This window comes from Amblyomma maculatum, chromosome 11 (genome assembly GCF_055883805.1).
Source record: "Amblyomma maculatum isolate TAMU_Amacu chromosome 11, ASM5588380v1, whole genome shotgun sequence".
NCBI lineage: Eukaryota > Metazoa > Arthropoda > Arachnida > Ixodida > Ixodidae > Amblyomma > Amblyomma maculatum.
Window position 1 is genome coordinate 11486830 of NC_139354.1, and position 13380 is coordinate 11500209.

The following is a 13380-nucleotide window of genomic DNA, read 5'->3' on the forward strand; positions in this document are numbered from 1 at the left end:
AAGACGAGTAGTACCCGATTACGGCTACGGCCTGTTGCAAACTATTGTGAGCAGTCTTGTTCAGCACTGTTAGTTTGAGTTCTGTTTCTATGCAACATTGAAGGCTTCTTAGGGACGTCACATTAACGGAGATAGCTTTTTGTTTGGTCCGGAAAGGTGCAAAGAAACAGGGTGGGCTTCAAAAGGCACCTTTAACTTTAATTGTTAATTTAACGGATCTGTGCAAACATGTTAGGTGACCTGTTTGTACATTTGTTCATCATATTTGCTTTTATTTGAGGCCTTTGCATATGCCAGTTAGTGTCATGCTATAACGAGTGCTAGTTCATTCAAGGCTGTACAGACACTTATTAGAGATTCCTGGCCGCTGCTGCAGTTTGATTGATTGCATGGGTACATTTGTACAGTCAGGGAAATTTGAGCATGTGCAGTGGCTTTGGCTGTACCGTGCTAAATCTTTCTACTAGAGTAAGCTGCATTTTTTTGCCATGCAAACAATTTTTATTTAAAGCCAGTATTGTTGGCTAGTAAACTTATGCCTTGTAGACGTTTATAATAATAGGTATCTGATAATGGTCAATCTTACTATCAACCAATGGATACTTCTTCTCACCAGTGCGTTTCATGTGTTTTTCTTTTTTTCTGCATGTGTCCTGCTTTGTGCTGTTAATAAAATCCAGCGACTGTTGGCACCCTGGCCATCCTAATATAGCTGCATAGGATCTATCTTCTAATGTGCCGTATATACCTACTGCACATCAAGTAAAAGGCATTACGTGATATTTGCCATAGCAGTAAACGTTCCAAATATTTATCAATGTTGTTCTTCTCATGTTCCCTTCATGAATAAACTTTCCTCAGGATTACAAGGTCTTTCCTAAATGGTCTGGCACAATCTTTCATATAGTTCAGCAGTCTTCTTGGCGGAAAATTAATGCAAAGTACTGAGATTTTTTCTTTTTTTTTTTTTTTTAATTTTAAAAAGTTGGAAATAACAGGAGCCTCATAATACAAATTGATGTTGACAAGGTCAGAGCTTCAGTTCAAATAAACAAGCCGTACCAAATAATTGAATTTTAGTTAAGCAGCGCCTAGTCTATCGCTTGCTATTGATGCTTCTGAAGTCACCTGCTCAAGAATAATTATCGCAATCATTTAACTTAGCCAGCTCTGCTATGCACTGGCTGTTGTGTAATGTGGTCAATTTTTTTGGTCTCAGACTCGGCCAACGCGTTGTTCGTGCGTTCCATCTACCTCGTCTGCCATCGCCTCATTTCCTCCTGGAAGAATGACCTTCACGTCTCCCTGGCTGCCCTCGAGGTCCTCTCTGGACTTGCGAGAATCCGCCAACCAATCCAAGGTTGCACTCTCACTTTTATGTACTCTCAAGCTTGTACTGTTTCACGTTTTCATTTATTCTTGGGAAGCAATATCAGATTCTCAGGTAATTATGGGCAATACATTCCCCCACATAGTTTTAATAATAAGGAGCAGGGCAAAGAATAAAAGAATGTTTTCTTTGGATTTCTATGAACCTGAAAGCACAAAAGTGTTTAGAATTTCCTTGACCTGCCTATTTCTGTCCAGCTTGTGCAACCCTCTTCTAATATTTGTTAATTTTATGTGGTTTTAGCCAACAGTATTTCTTGAGGCATATTTTCTAATTTTTGGTGGGCGGTACAAAAGGTGAATGACGGCTTAAGTAGATATCGGCACAGAGGCAAGTTTGTGCTCATTTTTTCGTGTGTAGCATGGCTGATTTTCTTTCCTTCTTATTTTCTTAACAGATCTGCAAAGTCTTTGTAAGTACAAGTCAGTATGCCTTTTGTTACAATTTACAAAAAGCTGACACAAATGGTACTGCGCATCTGTCACTATCTGTAGGTCTTCTCACCCATCGGAGATTTCACAAGATTTTGCGTCGCAAATTAGCTGGGCTATGATTTTCTTTGCGAACCTTCTTTGATGGCTTAGTGGGCATGGTGTTTGGCACTAGGGTCAAGGTCATGGGATTTAATTCCAGTCACGTCAGTCGCACTTTGGTGAAGGCAAAATGTAAAACAAATATCTGTGCTGTGTTATCTTAACACATGTTGACAATCTCAAGGGTGAAAATGAATCCAGGCTCCTTGACTGTGCCATCTCTCGTAGCCTATTCACAGCTTTAGGACGTTAAACTCCACATACGCACCTGTGATCAAGTAATGGCTGTGATGGCCACGTATCTGCGTAGGCGTAACGCATGACATACTTAAGTGCTGTTGAATGTCAATGCAGGTTATAGGGTGTGAACGCAGGCATCTTGCATAGCCTGTGCAGCTTTAGAGCACAAAGCTCAGCTACCCTACTATACTTCTAAATAAAATAGAAAAAAAAAAATTGGCAGGGGCTATCTCTGTCAAACCGATTATAGTCCGAAAGCACAGGAAGCTGTAGTTTCAGTTATACATGTGGTGCCATCTGGGAGCCACCGCATCGAATGGCAGATGTTTTACCCTACTTAAACCTGATCATAACGAGCAAAAGCACCTGCCACAGTGGCTAGGTGGTTAAGGTGCTCACCTACTGAACCTGAGTACCCGGGCTTGAGCCTAACTGCTTGGAATCCACTCAGATGCTTCTTACTGTTTTTCTTTTTTTAGTGTGAAAGCATTACATGAGGTCATAGTCAGCCATTAGTCAGGCATAGGCTCCATCACTCTCTGCTAGTTGGCGAACATGAAAGACCCGTCAGTGAGACTCGTGCATTAGAGCTGCTATATTTCAAAATACCCACGCGAGGCCATGTGGTTGTCACCTCACGAAACAGCTTAGCCAATCAGAGTGACGGCACAAAGTCACAAGAACAGTCAGACAAGATTCTTGACGGTCGATAGTGACGAGCATATGTGTACTTTCAAAATAAAGTTGGTTTTGAAGAAATGTAACTGTCACACTTCTTTGAGGACACCTCTGTTGCACTGTGAGGAATAGAATGAGGCAGTGAAGGAAAGAAGGCAGGAGAGGGGTAGTAATTGAGGGCTTTGGAATAGTTTTGATTGCCTGGGATCTTTAATCTGCATGGGCATTGCAATAGTTTGCAATAGTGTTTTGTTGATTGATGGTCTGCGAGTACAGTTTTGGGGCTCATGGGTTAGTGATTTTTGAGCCTTTGCTCACCTGCCTATTCCTGCTGCTAGCAGACTCTCTCGAGTGCCCGCGGGCCGTCAAATGGATCTGCGACTTCATCGTGTACCAGTGCCAGCGGCCACCGCAGCTTCACTCGCGCGACCTCCACTCGACCATCGTGGCTGCCTTCCAGTGCCTCACGGCCTGGCTCATGGCGCACCCGATATTGCTGCAGGATAAGGAGAGCATGCACCACGTCCTGGAGGTTGTCGAGCTGGGTATCTCGGGCTCCAAGTCGCAGGTGAGCTGGCCTCGGTTATACTGCCGCAGCATTTGAGGGCGTGAGCTGTCCTCTGTACTACTGCCGCAGCATTTGAGAAGGCTTCTCCCAGTGCAATGGCACTGCTGTAGAAAAATGGGTTATTGTGAAGGAAAATATAACGAAATTGGCGATGTAACATATTTTTTTTATTTCCCGATCTCTGCTTTATTGAAAATGATGTATTTTTTTTCGCGATTTAATAAAGTAATTTTATGCCGCACTTTCAATTTAATGAAGTCCTCGCACATCGCATGCATTTATATCAGCAGCCGCTTTGACAATGGGATGAGAACTATAACAATAGCCTAGACACATCGCATTTCGCATTTGCCCAACATCGATGTCACTTGGAGGGGAGGGTTCAATAGGCGAGAAGTAGAGCTTTTTTTTTTTACAGCAGTTGCCTACCTTCCACCCTTCAGCAGTCAAAGAAAGCATGCAGTCAGCCACGATCATGGCTCCGGCTTTTAGCATTGTTCTTCTCAAAAGGCGTTTGCTGCTACTCACGTTCCAATGATTTTGTGGCAGTGGATTGCACCCACCTCTACCGCTGCATGATAAAAGGAAGTCAAAACCGCCGGCACTCTGCCAAGTTTGTGCCCCCCCACTGCATGGAGCTAATGTACACCGCGCGCTGCCAAGAAATACACTGGACTGCAACGGCGTGCAACGGAATGACGGGCAGGACATGCTAACAACTAGCTTTTTTTATTTTATTTTAATTTGTTGGCGGCAAAAGTGGGAGGCAAGTTGATTACGCGTAAGTGAGGCCTGAACAAAAGATTACTACGGAAATGTAGCCGCGCCGGCGTGTCTGATGCTCTCATTCTTTGCTGACATGGAAAAAAAATGATGCATTCGCATCCATTTGCTTTGCTAGAATTTCTTGATTATTTCCTGAATTCATGATTTACAAGTTCCCATCTACTAGCAGTGTTCCACTAACCTGTTACTTTATTTGGACAGCTAGAACACGGGAACCTTGACGTAATGAAATTTGTGATTGAACTAAATTTTCAGCTGCAAGTAGGGCTTCATTATATCGAGGTTCGACTGTACCACTTCCTCTCCTTCTTGTCACCAGGATGCCTCAATGTACCCTGCGCATCACGAATCCATGGTGCGCTCTATGTGCAGTGACATGAATGACTGCTTGTGCTGTTTGTGTGTGACACGATCGGGATGATCGTGCTATTACTGTGCCAGAGCCGTGCTCAGAAGAAGGGAAATTAAAAAAAAATGGAATAGATGAATAATGATTTAGTATTTATCGCTGCAAGCTGCTGTGGCCGAATGTGACATTATACTGGCGTGGCCACCATCGATCACTTTTTTGTTTTGTTTTAACATCCACAAGTGATGACCTCTGTGTGCCCTTTCATACTGGATGTTCACTGTCTACCGATCCCATCCGTTTTTGAAGAGGAAAGGAATATGGTGCGGCCGACACCGTCAAGAGATACTTTTTGTATGAACAACTTGAATTTTAGTGTCCAAGGTGATTGCCATGTCATGAAATAAGGTTCTAGTCATTGTCTGTTCTCAGGTCGGCGAGATGTTATAGAGTTTTGTATATGTTCGAGATGATTGCCTTATTTTCGGCACTTAACAAGAGATGAACTCATGGTGGCATTGCCTTAGTCTGTTTGTGTCGCTTATGCCAGCTGAGGTTTAAATTAGTATAATCCCCTAATGCTCTAGTGCAGTGAAAACATCCAAGAAAAGTCGTCCACTTCTAGTAATTCACTACTATTGACTCCTGCATTGTATATATGTAAAAAACCAGTAGGTTTATGAATAAAATTGTCATTATTGCATAATTAAAATTGCCAAACAAAGGTGGTTGCCAGTTGTATAATATAGCAATAAAACTTGCACAAATATTATATTTTTGGGATTCTAAGCAACCCACATAATCTTAGTAAAAAAATTTGGAAAACAATGTTTGCACGCAAATCTAAGCACCTCAGTCGTCGAGGCGGAGCCGTCAATGTCTCGAGGTGGTACGATGTTTGCAGCGTGATCTCAAGCTTCTTGTGTTGCATTGTTCCGACACTACACAACAGCTGGCGGCACAGAATGCCAAAGCTGGCTGAAAGCGACTGCGATAAATGAGGAGGGGAGGGGGGTATTTCAGATTTTTCAAATCTAAGCACGCTCTTCACTTACAACATCATGATCATGGAAAAAGGGGGGGCTGCTTAGAATTGAGTAAATGCGGTATTTGCAATCTTCCAGCTGGTCCCCCCGCATCTTGTAGATGCAGGCTGGCACTTTGACTCTGCTTCGGGCATGTGCATGCCCGGAAAGGTTATGTCTGCAATGCTGAGAGAAAACGAGGCAGCATAGTGGTCATTACAGATAACCGCATTGAAGCTTCCATGCTAGACGTCATAAATTATCGTCTAAAGTATGAGTGCCACAATTACTTGGTGCTTCTGCATTCCAGCCCAAGGTGTCCGATGTGCCTCAGATGAAGGCCGAAAAAGAACTCAAGCCTTCGTCCTTGCGTGTCCGAGATGCGGCTGAAGCTCTGCTTTCCTGCATGATGGACCATGCGGTGAGGAAGCCATCAGTGGGTTGGGCTACAGCATGTCTTGCTTGCTCTGTAGAGCATGTCGTGACGGAGTTGTAGCAAAGGAGTGTGTTGAGCTCTGCAAAAATAGAGGCAATGTTTTGTTCAGGCTTTATTCCATGTTAAATTGTCCTGTTTAGTATTTTTTGTGTAGAATGCACTCTTCTGCAGGTATGGTTAATTTGCTAATTATATTTATTGACATAAATGTAATTAGAGGGCAGCCTGAAGATTTCGACTTAGGGTTCGCCTGTTGCACAGTGGGTGCCGCAATTGCACGGAGCGTGCTTCCATGATGAAGCTCTTGTCACTCCTTTCGTAAAGAAATTTAGGAAGTAAATTTTACATATGTTACCACATCCCAATGGCGTGCTCATGTAGGGACTCAAGAAACAGCAGCATTTTCTGAGCAAAACACGTGAGAAAATTCCTGAGGTCAAAGCCTGCTCTGTAACATTTTAGCGACATTCGTAGATACTGTGAGTCTCCCCTCTATTCTCGCATTTCCCATAAAATTGAATTGTCTGCTATCCGGCATAATACTTATTAATCTGTAAGTTCATGGTATTTATGTAGCAAAGAAGGTGAAAAGGAAGTGAATCGGAGGTCTGTGCTTAGCAGTCAATCCATCGGCCACGTTTCTTGTCTGCTAGTGCACGTGGCGAATGAAACGCGAAATAATCCACGCGGCCTTTTGTTGCTTCCGCCTCCTCTTTCCTGCAGGGCTACTTCCCCAAGTTGGCTGGTCCAGAGACGCTGTCTTCCCTGCTCGACGAGGAAGCGCTACTCAAGTTTGGAAACGCTGATGCCACCATGTCGTCACTGCCGGAGGCTGTAGGCCGACACTTCCGCTACTTTGTTGCACAGAACTCTGCCATCATTGCTGTCTTGGAGCAGAACCTTGGCAATGACCAAGGTATGCGATGACTTTCCTCTATCTCAGTGGCAGTGACAAGTTGCATGTGCATAACGGTGGACTGCAGAACCTTCCAGCTTCCCCAGACAGTCCAGTACATAGCTTGGTTCATTGGGGGAACATTACTAAATGCATTTTGTTGTCATCTCCCCTAGACAGTGCAATACACAGCTGGGTTCATTGGGGGAACCTTACAAAATGCATTTTGTTGTCATCTCCCCCAGACAGTCCAGTACACAGCTGGGTTCATTGGGGGAACATTACTAAATGCATTTTTTTGTCATTTATTTCAATGTTTTGCCTACAGAGTTTTGTCTTCTCGTTTTTAAGACGTTGGCCTCAGCGATGTACCTTGCTTTCCACCAGTGCAGAAATTGCTATCCTGTAGAGTTTTTTGGGACCACTAACTTTATTTTCAATATACTTCAGATCATTTCTTCCCGTGCCTATTTGTCCTCATAGAGCTTTTCCCTTCCTAAACCACCTCCTCAGTTGAGAGCGTCATGTCAGCAGCTTTTGAATGCTGCTTGTGGCTTCTGCTCTCCGTAAAAGGATGTTCTGTCACCTATTCATACTTCACAAACACAAAGGTAAGACACAAATGTGAAGGGACTAACGTGCAAGTGTCCAAATTGTTACCCTGCTGCTGTGACTGTATGTCCTTTTCACGCAAAACGTACTGTATGCCCATTGGTCCACAGTGCTTTAATAGTGGCCGAACACAAAAACTTCTGCAGTCGAGTCCGTGTGCACAATTGGACCCTGTCATAGGTTCAACCTGGACCTTTTTCAGTCCTCAAACCTAATCCTCGTATTTGTCTAAATAATCCCTTCTTTGCCTTGAGAAAATATTCAGTGTCTAAATAAAATTAAAAGATCTATAAATTTAGAAAGCTATCCATGAATGCACCATTGTGCAGTGTTTTTCCAGGCTGAAGAAGAAATACATTAGGTTTAAAGGCTGCTGCCCTGAGGGCAAAATTCTCGGTGCTTTTTTTTGTTTGGGAGGACTCTCTACCCTTTGTATAATTTGTAATGTAAAATAGTAAACTGTTTGACAATGGGTTGCTAGATTTTAACTTTTCTAAATAGGCAATCATTGACACGCAGGTGCACTCCCAACTGTAACGCTCTTGGTGAGGGTTCCATTTGGAAGACATGCATGGACAATGCAACTTCGGCAACTTCCGCGGCACAAGGTAAACTCTGGTCTCTGGGGTATGCACCATTAAGGAAAATTGGCTGTGGTTTAGCTTCGGTTAAACCTAGTGTGAAGTGATAGCTCCCAACGAGGCGTGTGGCACGCCCCTCTATATACTCGAGATTGATATCAGCGATCACGTGTCTCGCCATGCTGCTGCTCACTAAGCTACTTCTCATGTCAGTTGACCTTTGACCTTGGCTTCGACCTTGACTTTTTTTGGGGAGCATAGCAACCCAAAGTGGTTGTGGCTTAAGTTCCAACTTCACCTCAAAGCTGTTTGAAGGTCATTGGAAGCATATGGTGAGCTTGGCGTAGTTAAGCTATCGCTTTAAAAGGACGGAGTGAATTCAAAACCATTAGCAGTGCCTTAATGTATGTTATGTCAAACCACAAAAGGAACATCACTCGCATGTGAATAAAGCTTAAGACGTACTTTCTTGGCTGTGTGTTGACTGTCTGTTATTTTTTTGTGTACATTACGAATATTTTTCAGGATGCTGCATTTGTCACTTTAGCTGGTTAAACACTGCACCTAAGAAGTGTATAGTAACAGTGTATGTCCCCTCCAAATGGGAATCGTAATCTAGTGAGGAAATTTCTTATAATTTGAAGTTTTTTTTTTATGGAGCATGCCAGAATTATGCAGGAAAAAAATTCTAACCTTCCCCCAAAATTATTTGTGCAATTTCTTCTGGGTCACCATATATCAGCATCATGAATGAAATTTATTTTCAAGGTTGCAGTTATACTTTTTTTACTCCTTCCTATAATAATAAGTTGTGTAAGCTAACCATTGTATTTTAGGCACTTTGGAGAGTTATGTCAACAGGTCGTGCATTTTAGGTGCTTTGAAAATTTTATGAGTGCAAAGCAAGCAGACAAGATTTTACGCTCATTGGAGCCATAGTTCCATGAAATGCAGTCATCCAGTTAAAACAATAATATGGATTTCTGTGTTGATTTTCTATTTCTGGCTCAGTGCCTTCCTACACAAGATTTTGGGCAGATTTTTTTGCATTCAACATTTGTGGAAATTGGGTCTTGCATAGACAGGACTTGATAGTGTTCACATTGCGTTTACTGACGTGGAGACACAGCCTTCCGCTTGTGCTTTGTGGCCTTGGATTTATCAGCATTGGGTGACCATGAAGGTATTACTTGAGTCGCCAAGTGGATGCTTCCCAACTTTGAGAAGTGGCGTATCTGACATGGTTCTGTTTTTGCGTTTGGTGTCACCATTTGGCAGCAGAGCACTGAAACTGGACGTGGTGTCTCTAGGATTGATTAGGGGTCATTGCTCTAGATCTAGATAGCATATCATAGAAACGAGCTTGTGTGCAGAATACAGAAATGAGGCAGTGGAACCTCGATGCATTCCCCATTCCTGCGATGACACACAACGAATGGGTGCGGGAATGGCAAGCCTTTTGTAGAAATGGGTAGTTCATCAAGTATCTATCATGCAACATACAATTATGCGCACCCCGCTTCATAACAACGGCTGGTGAAGGGCTGTTTTGGCAGACTTGAAGTCACTCTAACACGTTTGTAAGGTGGGAACGTGACCGCATAACACTTTGAACTGATGCACTGTTGCCTGCAACGACAGTTTTGCTGATGGCCTTGACTGTGTGCACGTGACCCTCGGCCATTGTTGGTGCATTGTGGTCACCAAAGCCCTTATGAAGGTCATTTCTACTTTCATTTCGGCAAGAATTTATTATTCTGGTGGCAACTGGTATTAAAGCTAGATGTTGTGTCTAGTGATGGAAAGTTTGGAGACGCTTTTCGCTGCAGTTTTAGCGCAGAGCACGTTAGGTTTAGCAGCACTGAGTGAACGACGTGCTGTCTCCCAATGGGTTTACATTCCTTCTTGTGCCATTTTTCTGTTTCAAACATGATGAACCAACTAGTCTAAACCACAGTACTCATAGAGAAGTCCTGGTTGATGCTCAGTAGCATGCGTGTAGCTTTGAAGTGCCCAACACTGGATTGACATAGGCTGATTATGAAAGCACAAGAAAAATGGCCACATATTGCCATTGGGATCCAACGACATGTGGCTGTCTTTCTTCCAATCTCTGATGATGGTGAAAGTAGATAGCTGTTATCAAATGTTGGCATGTTGAGATATTGACACTGTGCTAGCACACTGAGTTAACGTCTTGGAAAGCTGCTCAACGCAGCAATATGACGTACCCTGATGGATAGTTAACAAATGGCTGACCATTTGCTGTTCATTGTTTTGTTAGTTAAGTGTTGCACTTCTTGCCTAGCCTATCACTGCATTTGCTCGTTACCCCGAATGCTGGCTGCCATTATTTGAATGCAGTCCGGGTCTCGAAGTGCAGCCGTGAATCCAGGAAGGCCAATGCCCTGCTACGAGCCAGCAGTTCGGACACACCCGCCACCATCTTTTTTTCCTGAAAGCATAGCGGACATCCCCACTTGTGAGATGTGAGTCAGCTTCACAGTTGCTGGAGCTTTGCTGTCACTTCGCTCGTATTACTTTTTCATGTTCATCAGCAAACAAATGCAGGGGAAATGGGGCTTTGTTATGACATACATAAGACAAAGTGGCCTTCACTAAATTCTACTGTTCCAAGAGATTAAGATCTTTCGTGAATTTACGACTAGTGTCTCTAGTAGGACTGGCTACTCCTATTAGGAATACCCCTAAATCTTATTATCATTATTTTTTGTCAGTGCATTTAGCCAGCGCTCCAGGTCAGATGTCTCAAGGCAGCATCCTTGCGCAGACAGCATCTTTAGTGCACATAGTCAGGGCTTCTAATTAGCGTTCCAATCACTGCACCAGGGTCAAGGGCTTATCCTTGATGTCTTTCTCCCCGTCCTTGTATCAGAGACAAGAGCATTCCAGATCCGACATCACAGATGCTGACCCGTGATGAAGCCCAGATGCTGGGCTTCCTCGACCAGCAGGCCAAGGTAGAGAAAAGCATCTGCCGCCGTTGGGAAGAGGCCATGCAGGAACAGGATTTTCCAGACCCTGCCACTGACTGCAATACACCCAGGTTGGTTGTTAATAATAATAATAATAATAATAATAATAATAATAATAATAATAATAATAATAATAATAATAATAATAATAATAACGGGGTCAGCTTTCAGGGCACTGTAGTTGCAGCAATAGTTAGTGACGTTATCATTCTGTGTTCTGTTTTAGTTTCTTTTGGGAAAACCTTGTTTTCTCGCATTTCAGTGTTTGTCAAGAGTTCCAGACTGCCCGCCTGTTCTTGTCTCATCTAGGATTCCTCTGGGATGATGTCGGAAAGGTATTTCAGCCTTCCTCGCATTGGTGTTTCTTTGTCAAATGCTGCTACTCATGTGAACTGTTTATTTGGGCCTTAGAGTTAAAGCATTGGTGTTTTTTGTGCTACTGGCCAGGTGGTGACGGGAAACGGTCAACCTCTGATGGCACTGAACCAGAACCAGCCAGGTTTCTACAGTGCGCTCGAGAGCCTGGATCGCATCTCCTCGCGCACTAACGACACTGTGTTTGTTTTCTACGTCAAAGAGGGCCAGGTGACCCCACTCGAAATCCTGGGTAATGTGGTAAGTTTTCTCTGGTATCCGCAAGAGATTGGCCTTCTTAATGGACTCTATGCGCCTTATTCTGGTTTCGCGGTTTCTTCTTTCAAATGATGCCCTTGACGTTAGAGTGCATGGATCACTTCATGTTATTCACTTACGACAGCTGAGCGTGGATTTCTTTGCTGATACTGTTTCTGTTTCATCAGTCAGATGGTGGCTGTCCATAATCTTGGGGTTTAGATCACATGAGGAGTAAAAAAACAAAGAACAAGCGCAATAGGATCATTAATACATATATTTATTTCACTGCTGCAGTGACAGAAAAAGAGATATCAGCAGTTATTTTGCTGTTTTTTCTCATGCTTAATATATCTAAACACCAACTGCATGTTACAGCAATCATTGGTTGTTGGAATTGAAACGGTATCAAAAAGAAATTCACTTATAAAATTGTTCAGATCTATGCATACTACTATTGTCTTATGCATGATTTTAAAGAAGGAAACATGCAAGTCCTTTAAGAGATCAGCGTGGCTAGTTCTGTGCACTGCTCTTTCTCTCTGAGAGAGAAGAAAGAATTCAAGCTTTAATTTCAAAGTTTCAGCTGTGATGAGCAAGAAAGTCATGGAAGTCTTGTATTCAGTATTCATGGAAATGAAAGGGCTGATATATGCGCTGCACAAGCTCAACATATAGAAATTAAGAAAGGGCACGTTCCCTACAAAGAAGCAGTCAAATTAATGCAGTCTAAGCTGAGAGAGTGATGGCAGTCTAAATGGAATAGTGAAGAAAATAAAAAGTTACACCTAGTAAAGCCTGTCATACCTGAATGGAAGTCATGCACACACCAAGAACGATTCACTGAAGTCATTTTATGTCGCTTCCGTATTGGACATACTTACCTTACACATGGTTATATTCTTAGAAAAGAGGAAATACCAACAAGCGAGCTTTGCAGACAAGCAATCACAATTAATCATATTTTATGTTCGTGCACAAAGCTAGAAGAACTAAGAAAGAAGCATTTTCCAATATTTCATTCAGAATATATTCCTCTTCATTCTAGCTTACTCATAGGAGAAAATGCTCTTGTTAATATATCATGCGTTTTTATGTTCTTAAAAGGTGCCAACCTTCTTAACAAAGTATGAGATATTTAATCATATTTAATAGATCTGCTGCATAGACAGCAGATCTCACCATGTGCTTGGCGCCCTTAGATGCTTATGCGCCACAAAACACAACACCTAACAGGCTTAGATATATCACGCAACCTATGAAGTGAGCATTGTGACCAAGGGGTCACATGGGCCATTGGCCACATTCAGTGGGCTTTGAAGTTCTTCTGAGTTTGCGCAGCTTAGTGATATCACTTTTTCTGCAGACAAGCAGCCGACACGTGCATCCGCAGTTTCTCGAGTTCCTGCGATCACTGGGTTGGCCAGTCGACGTGGGAATGCATACCGGCTGGACTGGGAACGTGGCCACTTCATGGCGAGTTACCAGTGGCGACTTCAACATTGGTAAGAACATGCCATCATCATCTTCGTCAACTGGAGAAGCCCGGCTGATCCACTGAAGGATAGAAATCTGTTCTTTTGCAACTAACCCTCCCAGCTTGTTTCTGCAGAACCTCTACTCTCATCTCTCCAACTCATTCTCTTCTGCCCTCTGCTATGCTTGCATTTCCCAAGAAT

At 43.0% G+C, this 13380-nt stretch overlaps 1 protein-coding gene across 9 annotated transcripts in view; it reads left to right on the forward strand.

The window, feature by feature from the left end:
* The window catches only part of LOC146172859 (ral GTPase-activating protein subunit beta), a 62912-nt gene that overhangs the window by 35349 nt on the left and 14183 nt on the right, over positions 1 to 13380 (forward strand). For 6 of the 9 annotated variants that reach the window (XM_084583141.1, XM_084583146.1, XM_084583140.1 and 3 more), the window contains 10 exons: positions 1220 to 1360; positions 3180 to 3409; positions 5880 to 5990; positions 6729 to 6921; positions 8032 to 8120; positions 10458 to 10582; positions 10990 to 11160; positions 11352 to 11424; positions 11537 to 11704; positions 13068 to 13206. In XM_084583141.1, the coding sequence (XP_084439267.1) occupies positions 1220 to 1360; positions 3180 to 3409; positions 5880 to 5990; positions 6729 to 6921; positions 8032 to 8120; positions 10458 to 10582; positions 10990 to 11160; positions 11352 to 11424; positions 11537 to 11704; positions 13068 to 13206 (1440 nt within the window). The remainder of the gene's footprint in view (positions 1 to 1219; positions 1361 to 3179; positions 3410 to 5879; positions 5991 to 6728; positions 6922 to 8031; positions 8121 to 10457; positions 10583 to 10989; positions 11161 to 11351; positions 11425 to 11536; positions 11705 to 13067; positions 13207 to 13380) is intronic. The other 3 variants (XM_084583142.1, XM_084583139.1, XM_084583144.1) reach the window with 1 other exon arrangement.